This window comes from Caretta caretta, chromosome 7 (genome assembly GCF_965140235.1).
Source record: "Caretta caretta isolate rCarCar2 chromosome 7, rCarCar1.hap1, whole genome shotgun sequence".
Taxonomy (NCBI): domain Eukaryota; kingdom Metazoa; phylum Chordata; order Testudines; family Cheloniidae; genus Caretta; species Caretta caretta.
Window position 1 is genome coordinate 21,010,911 of NC_134212.1, and position 21,722 is coordinate 21,032,632.

Consider the following 21,722-nt stretch of genomic DNA (forward strand, 5'->3'; position numbering starts at 1 on the left):
GTGTAACTTGCCTTTACGCTCATTAATCGGTTGTTACCAAAATATAGCAAAGTACATTTTACAATAGCACTAATTCGCTCCAGCAGGTGTTTCGCTCCAGCAGGTGTGATAATGTTTAGATACTTGCCTCCCTTGGGGGGCTGAAAGCCTTTGGCTTCATCACTCAACACTGTTGATATGCCCTATATCAATACTTTGGTTTAGTGTTACTTTCTTATTAATGACAGGTTTCAGAGTAGCAGCCGTGTTAGTCTTTATTCGCAAAAAGAAAAGGAGTACTTGTGGCACCTTAGAGACTAACAAATTTATTCGAGCATAAGCTTTCCTGAGCATCCGATGAAGTGTGCTGTAGCTCACAAAAGCTTATGCTCAAATAAATGTTAGTCTCTAAGGTGCCACAAATATTCCTTTTCTTATTAAGTTATTTCAGTGTAAATGGACCTATTTATTCTCTTCTGCTAGCCTCTAAAGCACTGTCTGCTCTCTTTGAATTTCAGTAGTAGTTGAATCTTCATTCTGGATTAGGTAGTTGGTAATAACTCAGTCCTGGGGGGCTGAATAGCAAGTATTCTGGGCAGACTTTAAAAGAAGCAAAGTGTGCGAAAGTTTCAGTCTGTGCATGAAACAGTCAGCAAAACAGATGCCAAGTTAACAACCTGAGAAAGTGGGCACAAAAGTGACAGTGATAAACCTTGATGACTAGGCATTTGGGTCATGGAGAAATGAAATTTCAGACAAACAGAAAAATACTGAGCACTGATAACGAATCACGTGTACCTGAACCTTTGTCTTTCAAAAGGAAACCCAGCTTGTGATTTGTTAAAGGAATACCAGAGTGTGAAGGAGTGCTCTGTTCTCAGAATTGCTTGCCTGTTGTGCTTCTGTGGTGTGCTTTTCTTTCCCACGCTGCCTTGTCACCTTGCTGCTTTAGGATTTATTATCTGTAACTGAGTATTTGAAGCATCTGTGTACTGAATGCATGAGTTCTAGCCTTGTATTTGTGTTGCATCTCAATCCATACTTCAGTCCCTTGTCAACCTGTCCCATACTGTCAAAAATCATTATGTATTTGTTCCTAGTTGTACCTTCTGTATGCTGTACAAACAGGAAGGAGCATATAGTCCTTTCCTCAGAGAGCTTACATTTTTAATTTCCTAACTAAAACAATGTCAACTTTCAGTATACAATTTTACAATTAAGAGTAGATTGGGTAACTTGTCATAAATTAAAACTAAGTTGCCTCCTGCCATTTCTAATGGCATTCTAATGCCATTTCTATTGTTCATAATTTCTTGTTCCAGACTCTGTGCACTGTCGATCAGTTACCGTGTTCTACCCCGGTGCATTACGCTGGATGATGAAAGGATTTTTGTATTTACAGCATATAGCTTAACATACTTTAGGGTTTCTTTTGGCCTAAATTATCTGTAGTGAGATAGTGCCTAGGAGTCCCAGTCATGAACCAGCACCCCATTGTGCTAGGTGTTGTATTAAACAGAAGAAAAGGATGGTCCCTGCATCAAACAATCTAAGTAAAAATTACAAAAGTTTCTATATGTACACAAGATGTGTAGATAGCCAACCACTTTTAAAAGCTCCTGAGTATTTCATAAAAGGGAATTCTGGAATTGCAGGTGATGATGATTTACCTTTTAAAGAGAACTCAATAGAAGTTTCTTTCTTAACCAGAAATCTAGAAGTTAGTGGCTAAAATAATTGAGCCACCACTCATTCTTCATGCTGTCCCTTAAAATGCAATTACACTTTGAAAAGTGGCTCTAAAAATGGAATAATTACACTTTTATTTTTCAGTGACTTGCAGATCAATTCTGCTCAATTTCCAAAATTTTCTTTTTTTGACCACTTCTAACTGCCAGCTCTACAAACTGCACTTGAGACCTAAAAGTCTGCTAAAGGCTTATTTAGTGGAGAGTGATGCACAAGCCAAAATATAGTATGCAGTTCATTCTGTGTAGGTTCTTGCACTGCTTTCCTCGTCATGGTATGTGGGCACAGTACTCTGCTGTGTTAACAGTAGTAAAACAGTGTAAAAAACCCTTGCTTTTGGGATTTAAAATCCATTAGTCATATAATGTATTTTGCACTTACAGAAGTAGTATGGGGGCTCACTAACAGCAGATGCTTAAATATTACTATTTTACAGCTGAAACAATTGAGGCACAGAGAGGCTAGCTGACTTACCCGTAGTCTTCTTGTCACTGGTAATTGCAACTAGAATCCGTCTCCAGAAGAGTTCTCTCTTCTGATTAATATCCATGTCCTTAGAAATATTAGAAAAATTGTATGAAGAGCCTGCCTACTCAGGATAGGAAGGAAACTTCCTAGTTTTAAATGGATGATTACCACTTGATGATTATCTGTTCTGTCCATTGCCTCTGAAGCACCTGGAGTTGGGTCACTATTGGAAGACGGGATACTGGGCTAGACGGACCTTTGGTCTGAGCTAGTATGGCTGCTCTTGTGAGGAGAGAGGGACAGATAAAAGAAACAGCTGAGTGTTAGTGGGCTATAGACCGTTGCTATAACCTTTCCTTCACTTTATATGTTAACGTGGGTATTTGTGCAAGGCTGGTACAACTCCATCATACTACACCTTCACCACTACTACCTTTTGTTGGTGCTGTTTCTCTTTTATACATGCACGCTCCAATTTAAACCTATCATCAGTCAAGGCTATTTTAAGAAGTAACAGATGATAAAATGCTTCTCAACATTATATGGCAGGCTGGTGAAATTGTAGACAAGGGGTCACTTTTATTAGTTGCTGGAGATAGAATATAGACCTGCATGTGGCAAATATTGCTGCCTTTTCAATTTCTTTTGTTTACTACTTTTAACAATATGTACTGGATCTCTGCCACAAACATACCTTATTTTTTTTAAAGTGGCAGATCTTCAATGTCTGATCTGGGATATTCCTGAGCTTGTTTTGTAGGGGCCTAAAGGAATTGTGGACAAGTTCTATGTAAATGTATTGCCTCACATTTATCTTTAATTTGTTAATAAAGAGCTTATGAGTCAGACAGTAAAGACGACAAAGTGAAGTTGCTGACCTAACCTACACATGAATAAAGATTTATGGTTGTCTACCTGGACTGCTGACATCTGACTTAAGGTTTTAGGTATGACCTATTTCCTCAGGCCTTGTCTACACTGGCACTTTACAGCGCTGCAGCTTTCTTGCTCAGGGGTATGAAAAAACACCCCCCTGAGCTCAGCAGGTTTCAGCGCTGTAACGCGCCAGTGTAGACAGTGCCCCAGCGCTGGTTGCAGTACCCCTTGCAGAGATGGGTTTTTTAGATCGCTGGGAGAGTTCTCTCCCAGTGCTCTGCCGTGACTACACTCGCAACGCTAAGCGCTTTAGCATTACTAGTGAAGACGTGACCCTAGTGTCTTTCCTGAACAATTCTTTTTAAATATAATAAACAATTACTGATTTAATTAACCTTTTATTTAAAAAAAAATCTTTTTGAGAGACAACAATACACCTAAATGTTTGGAATGAATTGTCTGTTAAAGGGTTGCCAACAATTGCATCCGTTTTATGCAGTCTTAACCAGACAAAATCTAGGTCAAAAAGTCTTTGAAGGACTTTTTGTTTGTTTAATAGTAGGTAACATCCCTCTCCACCCAGTTACCTCCTTTTAACGCCAGTCTCCTTACAGGTTTTGATTGAGAGGTTAGGGTTCTGCCTTCATCTCAGCAGGATGTAACTTCCTTTTTTTCTTCCCCTATGAATATATTTGGCGGTGCCTCCACCCCCATCACGCCTCATTAGCAAGATCACCAGGGCAGCTTGGCAGGAAAATTCTAACCACAGGGTAACCCCCCCCTTACTTCCAGATAGTTGGACACTCCCAAGAAGTAACCCAAACACATGCAATATATTCAACTCCTTTTCTTTTATATTCAACAGAGTAATTCTATTAAACATAAAATAAATATGACAGGGTAAAATGCTACTCTGAGTCACCGGTGTCATGATAATACTGATGAATTTCCCCAGTCACATGACCTGAGAACAAGAGTAAAATTTAGTGTCCCATTGCTCTGTGTACTTTGCGGGGGCCCTTGATGACCTGTGAGATCATCATCTGTAGCAGCAAAGATCATCTGTAGCAGCAAGATCATCTGTAGCAGCAAAGCAACTTGGCTGACTTGGTTCAGTACAGTCCACAAAACTCTCACATGGGTATAAGATGGTAAGTCCCTCCCCAAGTTTAGTAGGCCGCAGATAATAAAATCCCCAAACCTTTGCCCCCTGGCTTGAGGACACAATGCAGGGGGACTATCAAACAATTTCCCTGACTGATAGTACCTCGCTTAGTCAGGGAAACTGTTTGATAGTCCCCTGCTTAGTCAGTTTCCCTGACTGACTAAAAGATGGTATACTCACAACTCCACAAATGATCCTCCGGTTCAGAGATGAATCATTCTCGACTCCTCAGCAACTAGTTGGTAGGCATCTTCTTCATGCAGGAATCGAGCTGTTTCTGTTCCTAAGATTTCCCGTCACCGCAAAGGGATGTAGTTGCTCTACTAAAATCTGAACTCCAACCTCCTACCATAGTGCTCACATACACTCACAGCAAGTGGGCACCCCAAACTAGCAGCAAGAGCAGTATTTGCCACATAGTAACTGAGTGGATCTAGGGTGCTGGAGGGCTAATTCACCTGGCTGGGTAGGGAGTTTTCCCAACAAAATTGTATGCATTGGGGAGTCACCTTGAATGGGGAAAGGACCAAGCTTAAGACTTGCTGCCAGGTATCCCGAGGCCAGTTCTTGGGCCCCCTGCATGCAGGCCTGGGACTCAGGACCTCTCACCACATAGCAAATCCTGCTTTTGCAGTGGCTGGCTCCCGACTCCTCCAAAATGGCTTCTCCCCTCTCCAGTGCTCCCACGGTAGGGTATCTCGCTTCCTATTGATCAAGCTAGCTCTTCTTACCAGGCTTTTTTTTCCTCAGTCATTTGACTCTACCTCCCTCCTTTTACTCAGTCGCTGCTCCTCCTCTTAACAGGCATACTCGTGGCTATACAGGCACCCTGCTATCCTCCCCCTACCCAGTGGGCGCCCCAAATAGTCTCTCTCCTCTCTCCCTCTTGGTTGCCTAGCAGACTGCCTAGTCTGCCCTTGGCACCCCTTCCTCCCAGGGACAGCATGCCTCTCCCTGAGTTACAAGCACAGACAGCCAGGAACCAAGTAAGCTCCTTGGGGGTTACAATGGGACTTTTGAGGTTTATTTAATCATATCTTTTTTATAACGCTGTAAATAGGTATTCCTTTTTAAAATATCTAACACGCTTTGCATCTTTACAACAGATTAGCTAGAACAAGAGTGGTGTTTGCAAGGAATGAAGACAGTATCAAAAGCCTAGATATATCAAATATATGGCTTTCTCCTTATCCACAAGGCTTGCTACCCTGTGTTTTGACATTGACTGTTGCTTATCACATTATTTTTAAGTGCTTACAAATTGATTGATTATTTGCTCCATTATCTTTCTGGGCACTGAAGTTAAGATGACTGGTCTATAATTCCCTGGCTTGTCCTTATTCTCCTTTTTATAGATAGGTATTATAGTTTCCCTTTTCCAGTCTTCTGCGATCTCTCCATTCTCCATCAGTTCTCTAAGATAATGGCAAATGGCTCAGAGACCTCTTCAGCCAGTGCCCTAATTATTCTAGCATGTATTTAATCAGGCCCTTCCAAGGTGAAGACATCTAACTTGTCTAATTAATTCTTAACTTGTTCTTTCCCTGTTTTAGCCTCAGATCCTACCCTACTTACCTTGATGTTCTCTATGTTCATCGTCCAATCACTGCTAACTTTTTTGGTGAAAACCGAAACAAAAAAGGCATTTAATACTTTGCTGATTGTTGCATTTTCTGTAATTGTCTTTCCTTCCTCATTGAGTAATGGGACTACCCTGTTCTTGGTCTTCCTCTTGCTTCTAATGTCTTTGTAAAATGTGTTCTTGTTACCCTTTATGTCCCTAGCTTGTTTAATCTTGTTTTGTGTCTTGGCCTTTCTAATTTTGTCCCTAGATGCTAGTGTTATTTTTTTATATTCATAATTCTAATTTGACCTAGTTTCCACTTTTTGTATGACTTTTTTTTGAGTTTCAAGTCATTGAAGATCTCCTGGTTAAACTAGGGCGGTCTCTTACCATACTTCTGATCTTTCCTACGCATTAGGATAGGTTGCTTTTGTCCCCTTAATAATGTCTCTTTTAAAAAAAACTGCCAACTCTTCCGAAGTTGTTTTTTTTTCCCCCTCAACTTTCTTCCCAAAGGATCTTTCCTACCAGTTCTCTGAGTTTGCTAAAGTCTTCCTTCTTGAAGTCCATTGTCTTTAATCTGTTGTTTTCCCTCCTACCATTCCTTAGAATCCTGAACTCTACCATTTCATGATCACTTTTACTCAAGCTGCCTTCCGTGTTCAAATTCTCAACAAGTTCACCTCTATTTGTCAGAATCCAATCTAGAACAGCCTCCCACAGTTGCTTTCTCAACCTTTTGCATTAAAAGGTGATCTCCAATGCATTCCAAGAACTTGTTGAATAATCTGTGCCTTGCTGTATTATTTTCCCAATAGATATCTGGAGAGTTGAAGTCCTCCATCACCGCCAAATCCTGTGCTTTGGATGATTTTGTTAGTTGGTTTTTGTTTTTTTTAAAAAGGCTCATCCACCTCTTCTTCCTATGTAGGCGGCCTATACTAAACCCCTACCATGACATCATCCTTGTTTATTACCCCAGAGACTTTCAACAGGTCTACCTCCCACTTCTATCTCAACCTCAGTGCAAGTGCATATATCTTTGATATACAACATAATACCTCTTCCCTTTTTTCCCTGTCCGTTCTTCCTGAGCAAGCTATAACCTTTTATACCAATATTCGAATCATGTGAATTATCCTAAGATGTCTCTGTGATGCCAATTGTATTGTAATTGTGATTATTCGCTAGTATTTCTAATTCTTCCCATTTATTTCCCATACTTCTTGCATTAGTGTACAGCTATCTAAAATGTTCATTAAATTTCCCCTCTATATTCCCTCTTGTCTCCTTTGTCCCTGCTATGATTACCCACGTTCTCCCCAGATTCTGACTCTTCACCCACGTTTCCATGTTCTGGACTTATCTGTGGGCTTTTGTCGCCTGCCCCCGTTAGGGTTGCCAGGTGTTAGATTTTCAACCAGAAAGTCTGATCAAAAAGGGCACCTGGCAGTGTCCGGTCAGATGTACCGATCAAACACCAAAAGTCCAGTTTCCACAGACGGGAGGGAGGCACTAGGTCATCGACCCATGCCAGCCCCTACTCAGTAGCCGTTCTTTCTTAGAACAGCAAAGTGGGGAAGAGGTTGGGGAAGAGAGGCTCACCAATTTAACACGTGCCTGGTTTTGAACAGTAGAAAGTAAGCAACTGCAATGCATGGTTATTTTTACTCATGAACTTTTAAAAGCTCAGGCTGCTATTAACATGTTAATCAGTAAAAGGCTGCAATTGGCTTTGTACCCGCCGCCACCAACGGTTTAAGCCAGAGCAATTTTTTTCATATGTTTTGATCCACTGGAGGAGCCTGCATAGCGCATTAAAATGCTTGGAATGTTGCTTTATTTCCTGTCATTTGCTGATTTAATTGAAATAATTAATAATGGGCCTTTTGTCCTACTTGTTGGGGTGAGTGCAGTGTGGTTGCTTTAAAAAAAAAAACACTTTTGCAATTCAAGGAAAATAGACTTCGGAGTTGGCAGTTTTCCACCACTGGTGTCAAGGGGTAATGTGTGACAGAGGCTTCCTAATAGTGAACTGTCAGCTTCTCCTTTCTCTTATTAACTTTATTTTCTGCTAGGATCGTTGGCCTTTATTTTTATTTTTCTCTCTCTCCCGGCTCGAATTCCGTATCCTTAGCATAAACCGCACTCAGAGGCCGAACATAAAGAGACCAAAAGGAGAGGCAGTCTCTAAAACAAGAGTAAATGCACAAAAAAAGAAAAGCGTGTTACAGATTAGCGTCGATATATCAGTGAGCAGACAGCTCATGAAGGCTCCATGGCAGCCAACACAAAGAGCATTGGAAGATTTGTAGTGATTGCTCATTGACGATTAGCTCGGATCCCATAGCAGTGAGGTGAAGGGGGAAAGTGGGAGTAGGATTTGCTGTACCAAATCTGATTATTGGTCCAGCGGGTTTGGTGTCTTATCTCCGGAAGTTACAAAAACCTGATACTTTGCAGGAAAAAACCCCACTCGTAATACACTTACCCACTTGTTTACTAGTGTACGTGGAAGGAGGAACAAGAACAAAACATCCAAGTGACCAGTTTACATCCTGAAGCAGCTCCATGACATAACTTTTGTAGCCATGCCAGCTACAATAATAAACAGGCATTGTATCTCCTCAGTTAAAAATGGAAAAGTCCTTAATGCCTATGATCTTTGCTCTCTTTTAAAAAAGTCATTACAAATGCATTAATTAGATATGGGTTTGAGCCAGAAAGCACAGACCCAGATCTGAGCTTCCCTGAAATTCAGCAGTGTTCAGAGACTGAGTACTGAGCCACTTGTTGTATAGATACTGAAGCTGTTTGTGTTGTTATGCACCACATTGTTCCTGTAATTTAAATTCAGTTAACAAACTGAGAGTCATGTACTTGTAGAGCTGTGACACATGGAACTACTTTAGTTAAAGGGGTATATACTGTACTGTACTTAAGGGAGTATATACTTTACAGTACTATTGGAGCTCGAAAGCTTGTGTCTCGGACCAACAGAAATTGGTCCAATAAAAGATATTACCTCACCCCCCTTGTTTCTCTAATATCCTGGGACCAACCTGGCTACAACTACACTACATATAGTACTACTTTCAGATACATAGGCACAAATTCCCACTGCTAAATTCTGCCTTGGTAAATCAGCTACCATTAGCTTCAATGGGAGTTACACCTGTCTAGGCAGAATTGATTTTATTGTAATAAATCCCCTGCAGTTTATGCCAGCAGTGAATATTGCCCCACAGTTCAAAAGGTCACCTTCTTATTGACATATTATGTTATATCATGTCAATACGACATGGATTGAAGCCTCAGTGTTGTTCGTTGTGTTAATCATCTGCATGCAGAGTAAGGCCTGCTGAGAACGGAGGTGCAAACATCTCAGTAGGAAGACCTGCAAGGATCCTGAACTCATAATATGTCCCGAAGAGCTAGCACAAAATCAATGCCAAAGTCACACTGCCAAGTCTCTGTGATGCATTTATTTTTGTGTATTAAAAGCAAAAGTAATTATGAACCCCCAAAAAGTAGTAGTTTTAAGCCTACATAAGTTTTGGGCAGACCAGAGTCAAGGCTTCTCCACCCACCTTGAACTTGTATTTTGTTGTGCCTGATGCCTGGTGTGGGCAATAATTAGGCTCCAGGGAGTGACTTTGGAATGTAGTGATGAGCTTTAAGGTCCCAAACTTGCAAGCATTTATACATGTGTAATGTTATGCTCCTAAGTGCTACTCATATTACTAAAGTTAAATACCCATATGAGGTTTTGAAGGACCTGGGCTGAAATTCTGAATTAATATGCTGTTGATACAAGTCATCAGCATCTATTTTTGACACTTTCTTTTGTGTGTTTATCATACACACAAAATATACATATTAGTTTTTAATAGTGAGAATTAGCTTGCTAGGAAAATTGGTACAATTTCCTTAACTAAATTCTTTCCTCCTGTTTCTTTTACTCTGTGCAAGACTATTGAACCAAGAGTTTGATGTCTGGAATGTTTCAGGTTTATTAACTTCAACAGAACTAGTGTAATTTGGCTTGAAAATCACATAGTTTAAAACATAAAAACCCAAACTCAAGATCCATATACATTTCTATCAGTATTTTTAATCAAAGTTTAAGTACAAAACAGAAAATGTGCACAACACGTTACAAATAACACAATCACTTTTCCAGGTTTGAGGAACCCTGGAGAGAACACCATGTGAATTAGATAAATTCAAGGAAAGCTTACATCAGGCAGCACTGAAACAATCTGAGATACACAGATGGAGAACACGACAGAGAAACCTTGCTCTGTATAGCCGTTAGAAGAATGAGCCACTCTTGCCAAAGTAATACAATATTGTATGTAGGTCTGTTTGCCTTCCTTCTGCCTCCTTCCTCCTATCTGCTTGCTGTACCAGTGTACAAGAGCAGGAGATGCAGAAGCATGATTAAATACAACATAGCAACCTTGCATATTGAGCTCAGCACTCACAAAGAACTACCTAGTGAAATATTTTGATCCTTTAAAGTTCCCTACCAAGACTAGGATAGATGTGGCCACATTTTATTTGATACGTGAGCTGCACAACTCTCACAGATAGTTGCTCTGACTTGAAACTGTCCTAATGGTGCTGCTGCCTCTTCTCCACATATGCGGCTGCTTTCAGCCTGTTCCCTTCCCTGCCCCAGTTTAACTCCTCCAGTGCTTTCCATACTTTTCTTGGGGGTAAACGCTATTATTTCATCATTAGGCAGGGCCTACCAGCTGTCTTTGCTATTTCTTGACATGTGATAACAGCTAGCGATAAGGCAACCTGTCTACTATGGTTTGGATTGGATTGTTCGTATGACCATTTTCAGTATTGATGCTGATGACTGGTCTGTGTTGACTTCCTGCTTATTGCTTCCTGCTCCTTGTTTCTGTTTGTTTCCTGGTTCCCGCTCCCTGAATTCAGTGTTCCATTTCCTGTTCTTCTGTGTGTGGGTGGGTGTGCACATGTGTGTATGTACACACAGTTTTGGGCGTGTGCAGTTACGCTGAGCCTTCTGCTACATACCTGCCATTTGGACTGTTGCTGACTTAACTGGTTTAGGGTTATTACATGTTTTTGATTGACCACCTACCTGTGTGTCTTGATTTGATTTCCTGGTGTTTGGGGTGCATCAGAATGTAACACAGCTGCCCTGTCTTTGCTGCTTTTTGGCAAAGCTGATGATCGGACAATCTGGTAGAAAGTACTGGAGAGCTGTATTCAGCAACCCCTGGACAAGACCAACAGATTTCTTTTCCCATTTCAATAGGTGCATCTTCTTTGGCAGATCCTCTTGTTAGTTCTGTAGGGCCTTGTTTGTTCTGGTCACAGGAAATACATAGCAACTACTTCTGGGAAGTATTGATAGTGTCACGTTGTCTCACAATAATCTTCTTCTGAGCCATCACAGTATATGAAGGTTTATTTTTTTCCCCATACCCAAGATAACCAGCCCTTTATACAGTCTTAATTCCATTGCAAATAGTGAACTCTGTTCTCACTCAAATCTGTGGAGTTCATTTGTACTTTGGACGTTTATTTTCAGGCAGGCTACATGCTTTATAGCACTGCAGAGCATGCTGGTACTATTGTTTGGCTGGACACTATAGTTCTGCATAATTTTCAGTTTTGTTCCCCATTCTTTGACTTTCTTCTTGGATTAGTTAACCAGAGATCTCATGAACAGCTGGGAATAATAGCAAAGTCAACTTGCTCTTAGGCTGACCATAACTGGCTTCTGTACCTTCAACCTGTAGGCTCACCAGTGTCACACGCTGGTGGGGTATCTGCTTACCCTGAATGACTGCAAAGCAGAAGCCATCAGACAGCAGTTAGCCTGACAGTCAAAATGGAATGTGTAGTATTTCTAAGTAATGGAGATTGTAGAATAGGAAGTAGACTCAGCTCTCCAGCCACCATCAAATAGGATGAAAGAGAGGAAGGGGGAAAAAACCTATGCATATTTTTTCACGTTTGCCCTCAGTTGTACCCCACTCCTCTCACATTATTGTATGTCAGCTGATTCACTTTTGGAAACGTTTGGCTACACAATGGAGAATGTATCTGAATGCAAAAAAAAAATTGTTAGCCTGATTGTTTTTATTACAATGGATCCCAAGGCAAGTGATAGAGATTATAAAAGTACCTTTGTTTCAAATCTCCCATCTAATATTGATAGAACACTTGGGAATGACATTAATGAATATTTTTCATGATGAGACAGATCCCTGGTTATAAGAAATGGCTGCAATAGATTCAAGAACATAGTAGCTTGACCATTAGTGACGTAAATGTGTTGGTCCCACTCTGGTTTGCAGTGGGCATTTGCATATACCACAAAGCCACCACAGTCTGGCACAAATGGATGAATATGGTCGGGAATCACCTAGTTGAAAGTTGGTGTTAAGGTACATTGCAAAGCTGTATGTATAAGCTTGTGATGGAGTATTCATTCCACACATCACCTGGAAGGGTTAAGATAGCTGGGAAGGGGCTAATTAACCCAGTAAACTGTGCCTGGCAGAGAATTAGGCTGGCCAGGCAAGCCCTAATAGAAGATGAATTTCAGCTGAGCAGGTGTAGGCTGGTCTCATACAAAACCAGCAAGCTGAAAACAGAAGGGGTTGTAGGAGAAGTAGTCTACAGTCACTCCCTGGGAGGAGGAAAGTGTGTTTGGAATATAAATTGGCAAGAAACTGAAAAGGGTGAAATAGCAGAGGGAGCTCTACTGGTAACCTGGGGTGAGGGGGTAGAGCTAGGGGAGAAAAGTAGGAAGAAGAGCAGGGAAATAGCATTGAGGTCTGGGGGTAAGTGGACCATGGTTGCTGAACAGAGTCCCTATGCTGGAATCTGGAGTAATGGGCAGGCTGGGGTCCCATACCCCCCTCCCCCCCCATTCAGGAAAGTGGCATAGTCTTGAATTAGAGGATGGCTTGGGAAGGCAACTGGACAATTGATCTGGAGAGACTTTGGTATTCTGGAAGGGGAAACATGTATAGTGACCTGGGCCAAGTTATGGAGAGGGAGCATGCTGAGTCCCAGAGGGTGGGAGGGGCCACGATGAGAGCAAACAATAGGTCATCAGATGTGGATGGAGCTAATCACCTGAACAGCCAGGAGGAGGCACCCTAATGGTGAGTGTAGCTTTGTAATGGGGTTCACATAACCTCCTCCCTTACATATAAGATTAGGCACATAGAAACTCTGTAAGTGTGGAATTCATATCCCCTTGAAAGGCTAGTACAAGGCCCTCTGAGCTGGTGATTCCCCACTTCCTGTAGTAGCCCTACATGGAGTAGGCAGGCAGACTGAGTGGATGCTGCATAGTGGGCTCCTACTGATGCCAAATAAACTGGCATGGAGGAGCGTATTGGTGGTAGATCAGAGGAAGGGCTTGACTGGACTATGTGGATTCAGCAGCCTGCACGCTGAAAAAAACAAAGGCACTGGTCACTATCCCAGCCCATAACCTGAAACGGTCGCTGCAAGGGGTTCCCTTCTCAGGTTCCCACAAAAAGGGTAAGTTTCACCCCTGGAAATTAAAATAGCTGTGGGGGGGAACCTTCTAGTCCTGTGATTTACACCCTCTGCAATGCCATTTAGCTCAATGGGATAGCACTTGGGTAAATGAGAACAGAATATGACCTTCAGCAGATAAGAAGCACACACAGTGGTAAATATAAATGCATTTGTTAAATGCCCTCAAACACATTCTCTCACCCTAGGCTTTACTTTATTGAAACTCTTCCTAATAGGCCCTTTGAGAATGGACTGTAAAGTCATCTAAACACATCATTATTTTTAATGGTCTTTAAAAGAAGATGACTAGCTAATCCTTGTAGTCAGTCTGTTTCTGGACACAGGAATGAAAACAATATCACTTGATTGCTACTCTAACTTAATGGGCTGACATTTTAAATAAAGCCACTTTAGTGGTGCATAGTGTTTTATTACATTAATTAAATGCCTAATCAGAGATGCCAAATTCTTGGTTACTGCTTTAGGTAGCAACAAATGGATAATAGTGACTTTTTTCTTCCTGCCATGATAGGAAAAAGAAAACATAGCATTTGTGCTCCTTAGGAGAAAACAAATTTTGGGGAGGAAGTGGGGTCAATGTATACGCTCAGATGGGAACCTCCATCCATATCATAATGTGTCCCATGAATACTTCTAGTTAACTATGAAGTGGAGATGACAAGTTCTATGCTAGTTTCAATGTGAACAGGACATACTTCTAGGCTGGGATCTGCAAAGGTGCCTAAGGAAATTGGGCTCCGATGTCCCACTTCATTTCTATGGGAACTGAGTGGCCTGGGCTCCTTTGAAAATTGAACTAAATACAAATAAAGGAATCCCCAAGGTACTATGTATATTTACTTAAAAGCACAGAAATCTAAAACAACTAACTACTGAAATAACTATGTGGAGCTTCCTTTTCCACAGGATAGCTTTAAAACTGGAACAAGCCTATAGTTAAGTGACATTATCCAAGGGCAGTTAGATCCACTTGTGCGTGAGGCAATATACTGTATGGACCTGATTTTGAAAGGAGCTTCTATTCAGCTCCCCATTTTGTGCCTGCAAATTTGAAGGTATCCTCAATGTTATTTGCAACCAAACAGTTTAACATCTAAGTGATATTGATTGCACTTGCATTTACAAAACTTCAGGCACAAAATGGAAAGTTGCTTTTAACAGGGCCATTGTAGGAGCAATAATGGGTTTAGGAATATTTCATCAGTCCAGCTAGCTAACTGACTGAACCTCCTTTGAATTCACAGCCAAACATAGGATGAGGTCATGTTGGCCTGAGACAATATATAATGCATCCATAGATTGAGGGGACTGGGTGAAGGGAGGAGGGAAAGGTTGTTTATGTAAACACACACTGCGTCACTTCAAGGTGATGGCCATCCAGAATTTCACCTAAGCTGGAAGAATATTCCAAGAAATTTCTGCTGGTCTTCTCTTTACAAATGATTTGAAATGTGTCCTTTTGCTGTTCTGATGTGCATCAGGCCCTACATAAAAGGAGGGGTAACAAACAATGGAAATAAAAAAGTAGCTCTGGCATTCCAGGATCCCTGGTCTTCAGATTCTTGTCACCCAACTGCATTAGTTGAATGTGCCAATAACTTATCTCTTTCTCATCAGATGCTTCATAACCCAGAACCACCACTTTCTTTTCATGGCTATTGGGCTGTCCCCTAGATTCCTTCATGTCACAGTGACTGAGTGGCATGCAGATCAAACCCCATCTCCTCTTCCTGTAAGCATAGACAAAGATGTGCAAAAGCTGCATATATGAACAAACCAAAAAAAAAAAAAAGATATCTTTGAACAAAGTTCTGATTGATGCTTCACTTATCAAAGGAACATACTCCTTTACCCTCTCAGTTTGGTCATGAGTTTCCTGTCACTTGGGCAGAGACCAGGAGGAGATTGTTCCCTTCCCCCTCCCCATGGTACTCTGAGGAACTCACATTTCCATGGACTGGCTTCTTACTAACTGTGGAGCAGACTAAAATAAATCTACTGGGGACTCCTTCTGCAGAACAGCAGGACTTTACTTAGAGTGGAGATGCTACCACCCCTGCTTCTCACGCTAAACAAACTTCAAGCACAACTGAAAGGTAACATCACTTGACTATTACAGTACAACACACAAAGGGGGCAAGAGTAACAGCAGACTGAAAACGGTAGCGAAAATTAAATAATGAGCATGGCCTCAAGGGCATTGGTCAAAATAACAAGGTAGCTGCCCTATAAGACATCAACACCTTGCTTAATCCTCAAATTGGCACAGCCTGCTGCCCGTTCACACCTCTATCTACTGTAGCTTCACAAACTCAGATCTGGGCCAGCTTCCATCACCTTCTCCTATGGGTCTGGAGCTGCAGCTTGACACTACTGTACTGGCTCAAGGCTTTTTAGCAGCAGTCATTCTGAAACCTGTTGTGTGACAGTACAAATAGCAAAGAACAAGGAGACCTTTGATAGAATAGATGAGTGCGGCGCCAGGATTCCACACTGAACCAGAAGTGCTTTCACATTAGGCATTGACTTTGACAACTCCCATCTATAGAGGCCCTCACCAGATAAAGTTCCAGCGTTAGTCTCTGTGCAGCAATGTGATATTTTCACTCAAGAAAGCAACGTGTCTTATACTGAGCTAACTGCAGTTTGCTTGGTAAATAAAAATAACTCAGCTCTTTTCAAACAAATCAAGTGTCATCTGACATGCTGACTGTTCAATATTTTGCCACCTGCAAAGCTGAAATTTTTTTGCCCATTAATGGCCACTTAAATAAAGAAATGACACCGGAGTAATGACTGCACTATGCAAGCGGTTTATAAGTATCGATACCAGATTCATTCCTGAAGAGTGGAAACACATAAACCATAGCTTCTGCTTCTCCCCTGAGAGTGAATCTCTGGGAGCTGTGAAAATGGCTTCAAGCTAAGAACTGTGATTTGTAACCTACATGTGATGTGTTGGTTAATTTCATATAAGACAGTGTGTAATTATGGAAGAAAAGTTATGTCCAAGGATTCCTGGTTTAAACACATAATGAGGGAAAGGAGGGTAAGTCCACTTTTGTTCCCTTAGCTAGGAAGGTGTTGCATGGTAATATATGAACTAGCTATACCTTTCACCACAGTGTTATTAAAATATAAAGTTTATGACTTTAACTTCTGAAGAAGAAATTATTTGCACCCAGTTCGAAGAATGTCTGCTACTTGTTTTCCCAAATATGCCTTCCAGGGTTTCACCAGACTGTTCATATTCACGAGGAGTTTGCTGGTCCTTGAGTCCTCCTGGCCTGCTATCAGGTAGTCTGTTCCTGGTTAAAAAAATAATTACTTAAATAAATAAAACAGAGGAGTACCTACTTAATATCTCCACTCCCCGGGGAATCAGGATCTTGCACCTTAGCTAGCTTCAACCTTTTTTTTAAAATGAATATTCCAGGTTGTGCACATACATTTCTATGTGCATACACTTTCTTTGCACTAATTCCTCTGTACACCAGCAATACATTCTAACGTGCGTGTGCACATATTAGAACCTTCACACACAAACCTTATTTGTTCCAAGGGGTTTAAGACCTTTCAAAATCTTAACACCCGCACCAGCAAGCGATTGGGCTTGATTCTGATCTCCCTGTCACTGGTTTTTTGTTGTTGTGGCGTTTGGGGTTTGATTTGGTTTTTACACCAATTTAACTCCATAGGTTTCAGTGGAACTACTCCTTGTTTGCACAGGTACAAGTGACAGCAGAATCAGGTCTTGCCAGGTGTGGGCTGGTTTTGAATGTGAGAATTCTAAAGCATCCCTGTTAGATTATCATCTGCACACGCAACTGCTAGTGTACAGAAAATGTGCTAGTTCATACAAAATTGTACACCTTCAAGGAAAGGCCAGACTGAGGCACCACGGAAAATCACGATGTTTTGCATTAAACACAGAGGTGTTTTTTTGTTGTGTATTGTATCCGGTATGATATGTAAAATTCCCTTACTGTTCAGAGGCCCTTGTAACAGCTAAAGCACCTTGGGGCATGTTATGAAGGGAGCTGTGTCCCTCTGAAGTTATCTTGATTTTGTTGGTTTAATAGCACAAAACACAAGTGGAAGGTGCAAATTCCCTAGTCATTAAAACACAACAAAGAAACATCTGCCAACTGAAAAGGATGGCTAGATTTTGGCTCGCAATTTACACTGTCTTATTTTCAGCAACGTGTGTGCGTTCCTATCCATACGCCTGGTGTGTGTGCGTCTGTTATTGTGTATCCGTTTGTCTGCTGTGTCTGTTTCTTTTTTTTTGTTTGTGCCTTATTGCATATGGCTGTTGTATGGTATCTGGTTGCTTGTGTATTTATGTCATGTGTATGTGATTGCTTGATTTTTAATTGAAATGAAGCTTGGACATCCATCTGCGGGAGAGGGCGGGGGGGGGGACTGGCAGCCTTTCTATATCCAACCTGTTAATATCCAAAGTTTTATTACTTCGGGTTCAATGTGTGGAACAAAACTTCTGGATGATAGGCAAGGGGGGTGGGGGAAGGTACAGATCTTGCCTTCCCTCCCCCATCATAGCTGAAACCTGCAGCAACAGAAAGACCACATTGTCAGTCAGTGTTTTCTGGTGAGGAACAAAATAAACACAATTATTAAAGCGCCTGAGCTGAGGCAGTGTTCCGATTGGCTGGTGAGCAGTCTAAAGGGCTAGATTAATCTGTGTGCGCCACACAGATTAGCTGAAATGGCTGTTTGACATGACAACTGCCAGCTCGGTATTCTTCTCGTACAACAATGCACATTCTCCTGACACAATAAGGATCTTTAACAGCAGCTCAGGCAACTCCAGGAAATGTAACCACCACATCCCCATAGGATTAGAGGCATAACCACAGAGGTGAGACGCCCAACTGTGATCAGTTCATTAGCAAGACACAGATACTGCTAATGATTTATTACTCAAGCGGACAAACCCCACTATTATACTATAAAGTTTATTAAAAACACAGGGCCGAATCCCCTGATACCCCCAAGTATGTGTAGTGATGAAAGGGGATTCTGAGGGATTATACATTCCCTATGTTCCCTACTCAGGAGCCCTGCAATTTCAGTAGAGGCTGCTGTTGCAACCCCGCTCCCTAAGAAGGACTGAGGCTGATAGTGATGGGAGTCACTGGCCTTGGCTCACTCCTCCCTTCCCCCAAATCCTGCTCTGCAACCCCTTGCACAGTGAAAGCACACCAATTTCACTGCAGACAGAGCACTCCACAGCCCTGGAAGGGGAGAGAGAGGGCAGTATTTACCCCCAAATTATACTTCTTCGGCCTTTAAAAATCCTGAGGTTTCCTATGCTTTTTTTTAAGAAATGCTCGTTCATGTGCAAAGCAGAGGGCAGCTCAATAGTTTATTCTGCCGGGAGTTACTAATATGGAAAGCAGAAGGTCTTTCTTTAGTATCCATACAGCAAATCCATTGGTAGCTCCATAAGTAAAGTTTTATGATTAAACTCTAAAGGCTGTGAGATTAAATATGGACTTCCTGTCATCAGCCAGAGAAGAACATACAACACAATGCTGCAGAGACGGTTGGGCAGGAAGCCAGATCACCCTGCACAGCAGAAAGCCCTGCTGACGACAGTGGCAGTTTGGACTGGCATTGGTGGCTGCTGCTTACCCTTTACCCCTCCCACCGCCACCCCGCTCCCTCCTTGCTGGAAGTAAAGTGATGGGAATGAAAAGCTAATATGCATGCAGAAGTAAGGGAAAAGGGGTGTGTAAAAATCATGAGCCGAATAAAAGCAGGGAATCTCAACATGAGTGAGCATGTACAGTGAAATTCTCAGTGGGTAGAAATCGGCATAGAAACCTGAAGTCAATAGAATTATGCTCATTTACACCACGTGTGAATCTAGTGCATAATTTTGTGATGAAAATCTAGTTTACAAACTTATTGTATTGTGAAGAACTGGCTAGTGTGCAGGTGCATCACTGCAGGTACACTGGCTAGCATCAGAACTGTACAATAGTGTTTCAGGGGCCCCATACTCCTAACAGCTAAAGAGAATCAAGGGGGCTGGACTCCTTATGCCCTCTCCCCTCCTTGAGCTTCTGTGAAGGGTTGAACACAGTCTAACCCTATATTAAACACATCTTCACCAACCCTGACCTACAGCTCCCACTGCTGGGCAGGGAGCCCTGCAGCTGTTTAACGGTCCACAGCTATACCATAAAAGAGTTTAGGACAGGAAGTGTAAGAGAATACCTTAACCATTTGCACCACAGTCAGTAAAATGTATTTGACCAAGTTTGAGTTACATTGCTGAAGTACAGCTCTCAGAGACCATATAGTGCATCCCTGCAAATTCAAACCCAATTCCTCACCTGGTGGTACAGATAATGCAAGACCCAAATAATTTTTGAGAGGGCACAAATCATTTTGGACTGATTGGAAGAATTCACACTGGATTTGATTGGACTCAGCCAATCCCAGAACAATTGGCTCTTTTGTATGTAGCTGATTTCAGATGAGAATTTGCCTTAGAGCTCAGGGTAAGCCTTGGATTTCAGACCAAATACAAGGAATTCTTTCACTCAGCATGAAAGTGTGTTTAATCTGTTCAGAGGAAAAAATGTAGGGTAACTTATCTAACAAGTTTTTGTTTTAGAATGTGGATAAGTCCCCACTCTCCATGGTGTAAGGCACAGTAGTGAAACATGATCCTTGGAGACACTGTTTAGCTCATCCAAAAAAAACCCAAGTTACCTGTCTCATTCAGGGCCTGATCCTAAGTGGTGCTGAGCACCTGCAGCCTTTGCTGAAGTGAATGGGAGCTGTGGGTGCTCATCACCTCTCGGGATCAAGCCCTTTGCTGCCTACTTGGATGAAAAAAAGAAAGCAGGGTCCAAAAGACATTTCCAGACTCCAGTTAGCACAGTTAAAGGCACTTACGTGGGCTCTCTAGCTCATCTCCCCATAATTATCCACATGGGATTTCAGCTGGGGCAATACAAATATTTCTGTCTCCAGTCCACTAAATTGCTTGATGGGAAAGAAGGCAGTAGTGAGGGCTCTGCTGAAAAATCCATCCATTCAGCTACTAATAATATTGCTTTCTGGCATAGGCACTGACTCCGGGGGTGCTCAGGGGCGGGAAGAGGCAGCGAGGGCCAGGTCTTGGGGGAAGGGGCGGAGTGGGGGCAGGGCCTCTGGGCAGAGTAGGGGTAGCGCACCCACTGGGAAAAATAAAAATCAGCGCCGATGTGCTTTTCAATTTTTAAGCTGTGCAGTGCTGCTCTTGTGCCTCCAAGACATCATTTGGTTCCTATTTCCCCCTTGTCCTGCAGGGAAGTAATATGCACCAGCCCTTTTGCTGGCACAGGTTACTTCCCCTTCTGTGCCATCTTGGGTGTAGTATTCAGAGGTATGGGGTGGCTCTACTCCCTCCCTGCCTACCTGAGGGGGAGGGGGAATAGCTGCTTGTTCTGGTGTTGTCACTAGTTCATACAAGCCCCTCCCCTGTGCAGGTGCACAGCAAGGCTCCCAGTTGTGCCCTAACTAATTAATCCTCCAAGTCCCCTGTGAAGTAGATAAGTTCTGATAAACATTAGCTCCACTTGACACATGAAGCAATTGTGGCAGAGGGTTTCTCGTGCCCACAGAGGGAGTCATTGTGAGATGGGATTCAAGGAATTCCTGGACCAAAAGTCTGTGCGTAAACCACTAGACAATGCCTCCCTCTCTAACTCTCTCTCTTTTTCTTTCAAACCTGTATATTCAGAAGCATAAATCTAATGTAGTAATGAACTGAAATGTGAGATCTGGATTTATTTACATTCTAGGATTGCATTATGGTTAACACTGAGATTGCATTTCCTTTTCTCTATGCATATTGTATATGATGCAAGGCATGTATGCAACGGCAATTTTGCCCTAGATTCTATGGCACTGTTGTGGGAATTCTGCGGTGGCTACAGATAAATGTTTAAAAGGGATGTTTTTACTGAATTAGATCTAAAGATGAATAATCCAATCAGCACCGAAGCCCCTGTCTCATTTATTGTGGCATTAAATTCATTTATTGTATGTTAGCCCCATATTTTGAGTTCCCCACATGCTGCAAATTGTGAGCTTTAAGTTTCAAAGTAACAATACATTAAGATGTCTGGGGCAGTTCACACCTCACAGCTATTGTTTCAGGCTGTCTTCAAACTCAGAAAGGCATCACTGAACCAGTTTGAACCTGCTAGAGCTGCTGGCAGGACTAACTGCCCCCCAGCCCTGCACTCCCCAGCTCTGGGAAACAGATTATGCCTGGTCACTGTGCAGATGCTTGGGCAGTGAAGGGAGAATGGGTCTCTGTGCCCACTCCCC

The 21,722-nt window shown here is 42.0% G+C and overlaps 1 protein-coding gene across 2 annotated transcripts in view; it reads right to left on the minus strand.

Annotated features, from left to right (window-relative positions):
• Positions 1–9,895: 9,895 nt before the first annotated feature.
• The window catches only part of LOC125640654 (netrin-4), a 67,524-nt gene continuing 55,697 nt past the window's right edge, over positions 9,896–21,722 (minus strand). Inside the window, exon 10 of one of the 2 annotated variants that reach the window (XM_048859483.2) lies at positions 9,896–16,675. In XM_048859483.2, the coding sequence (XP_048715440.1) occupies positions 16,539–16,675 (137 nt within the window). In that variant the 3' untranslated portion in view covers positions 9,896–16,538. Of the gene's footprint in view, positions 16,676–16,710; positions 17,938–21,722 lie in introns of those variants that run through there. The other variant, XM_075130296.1, reaches the window with a different exon arrangement.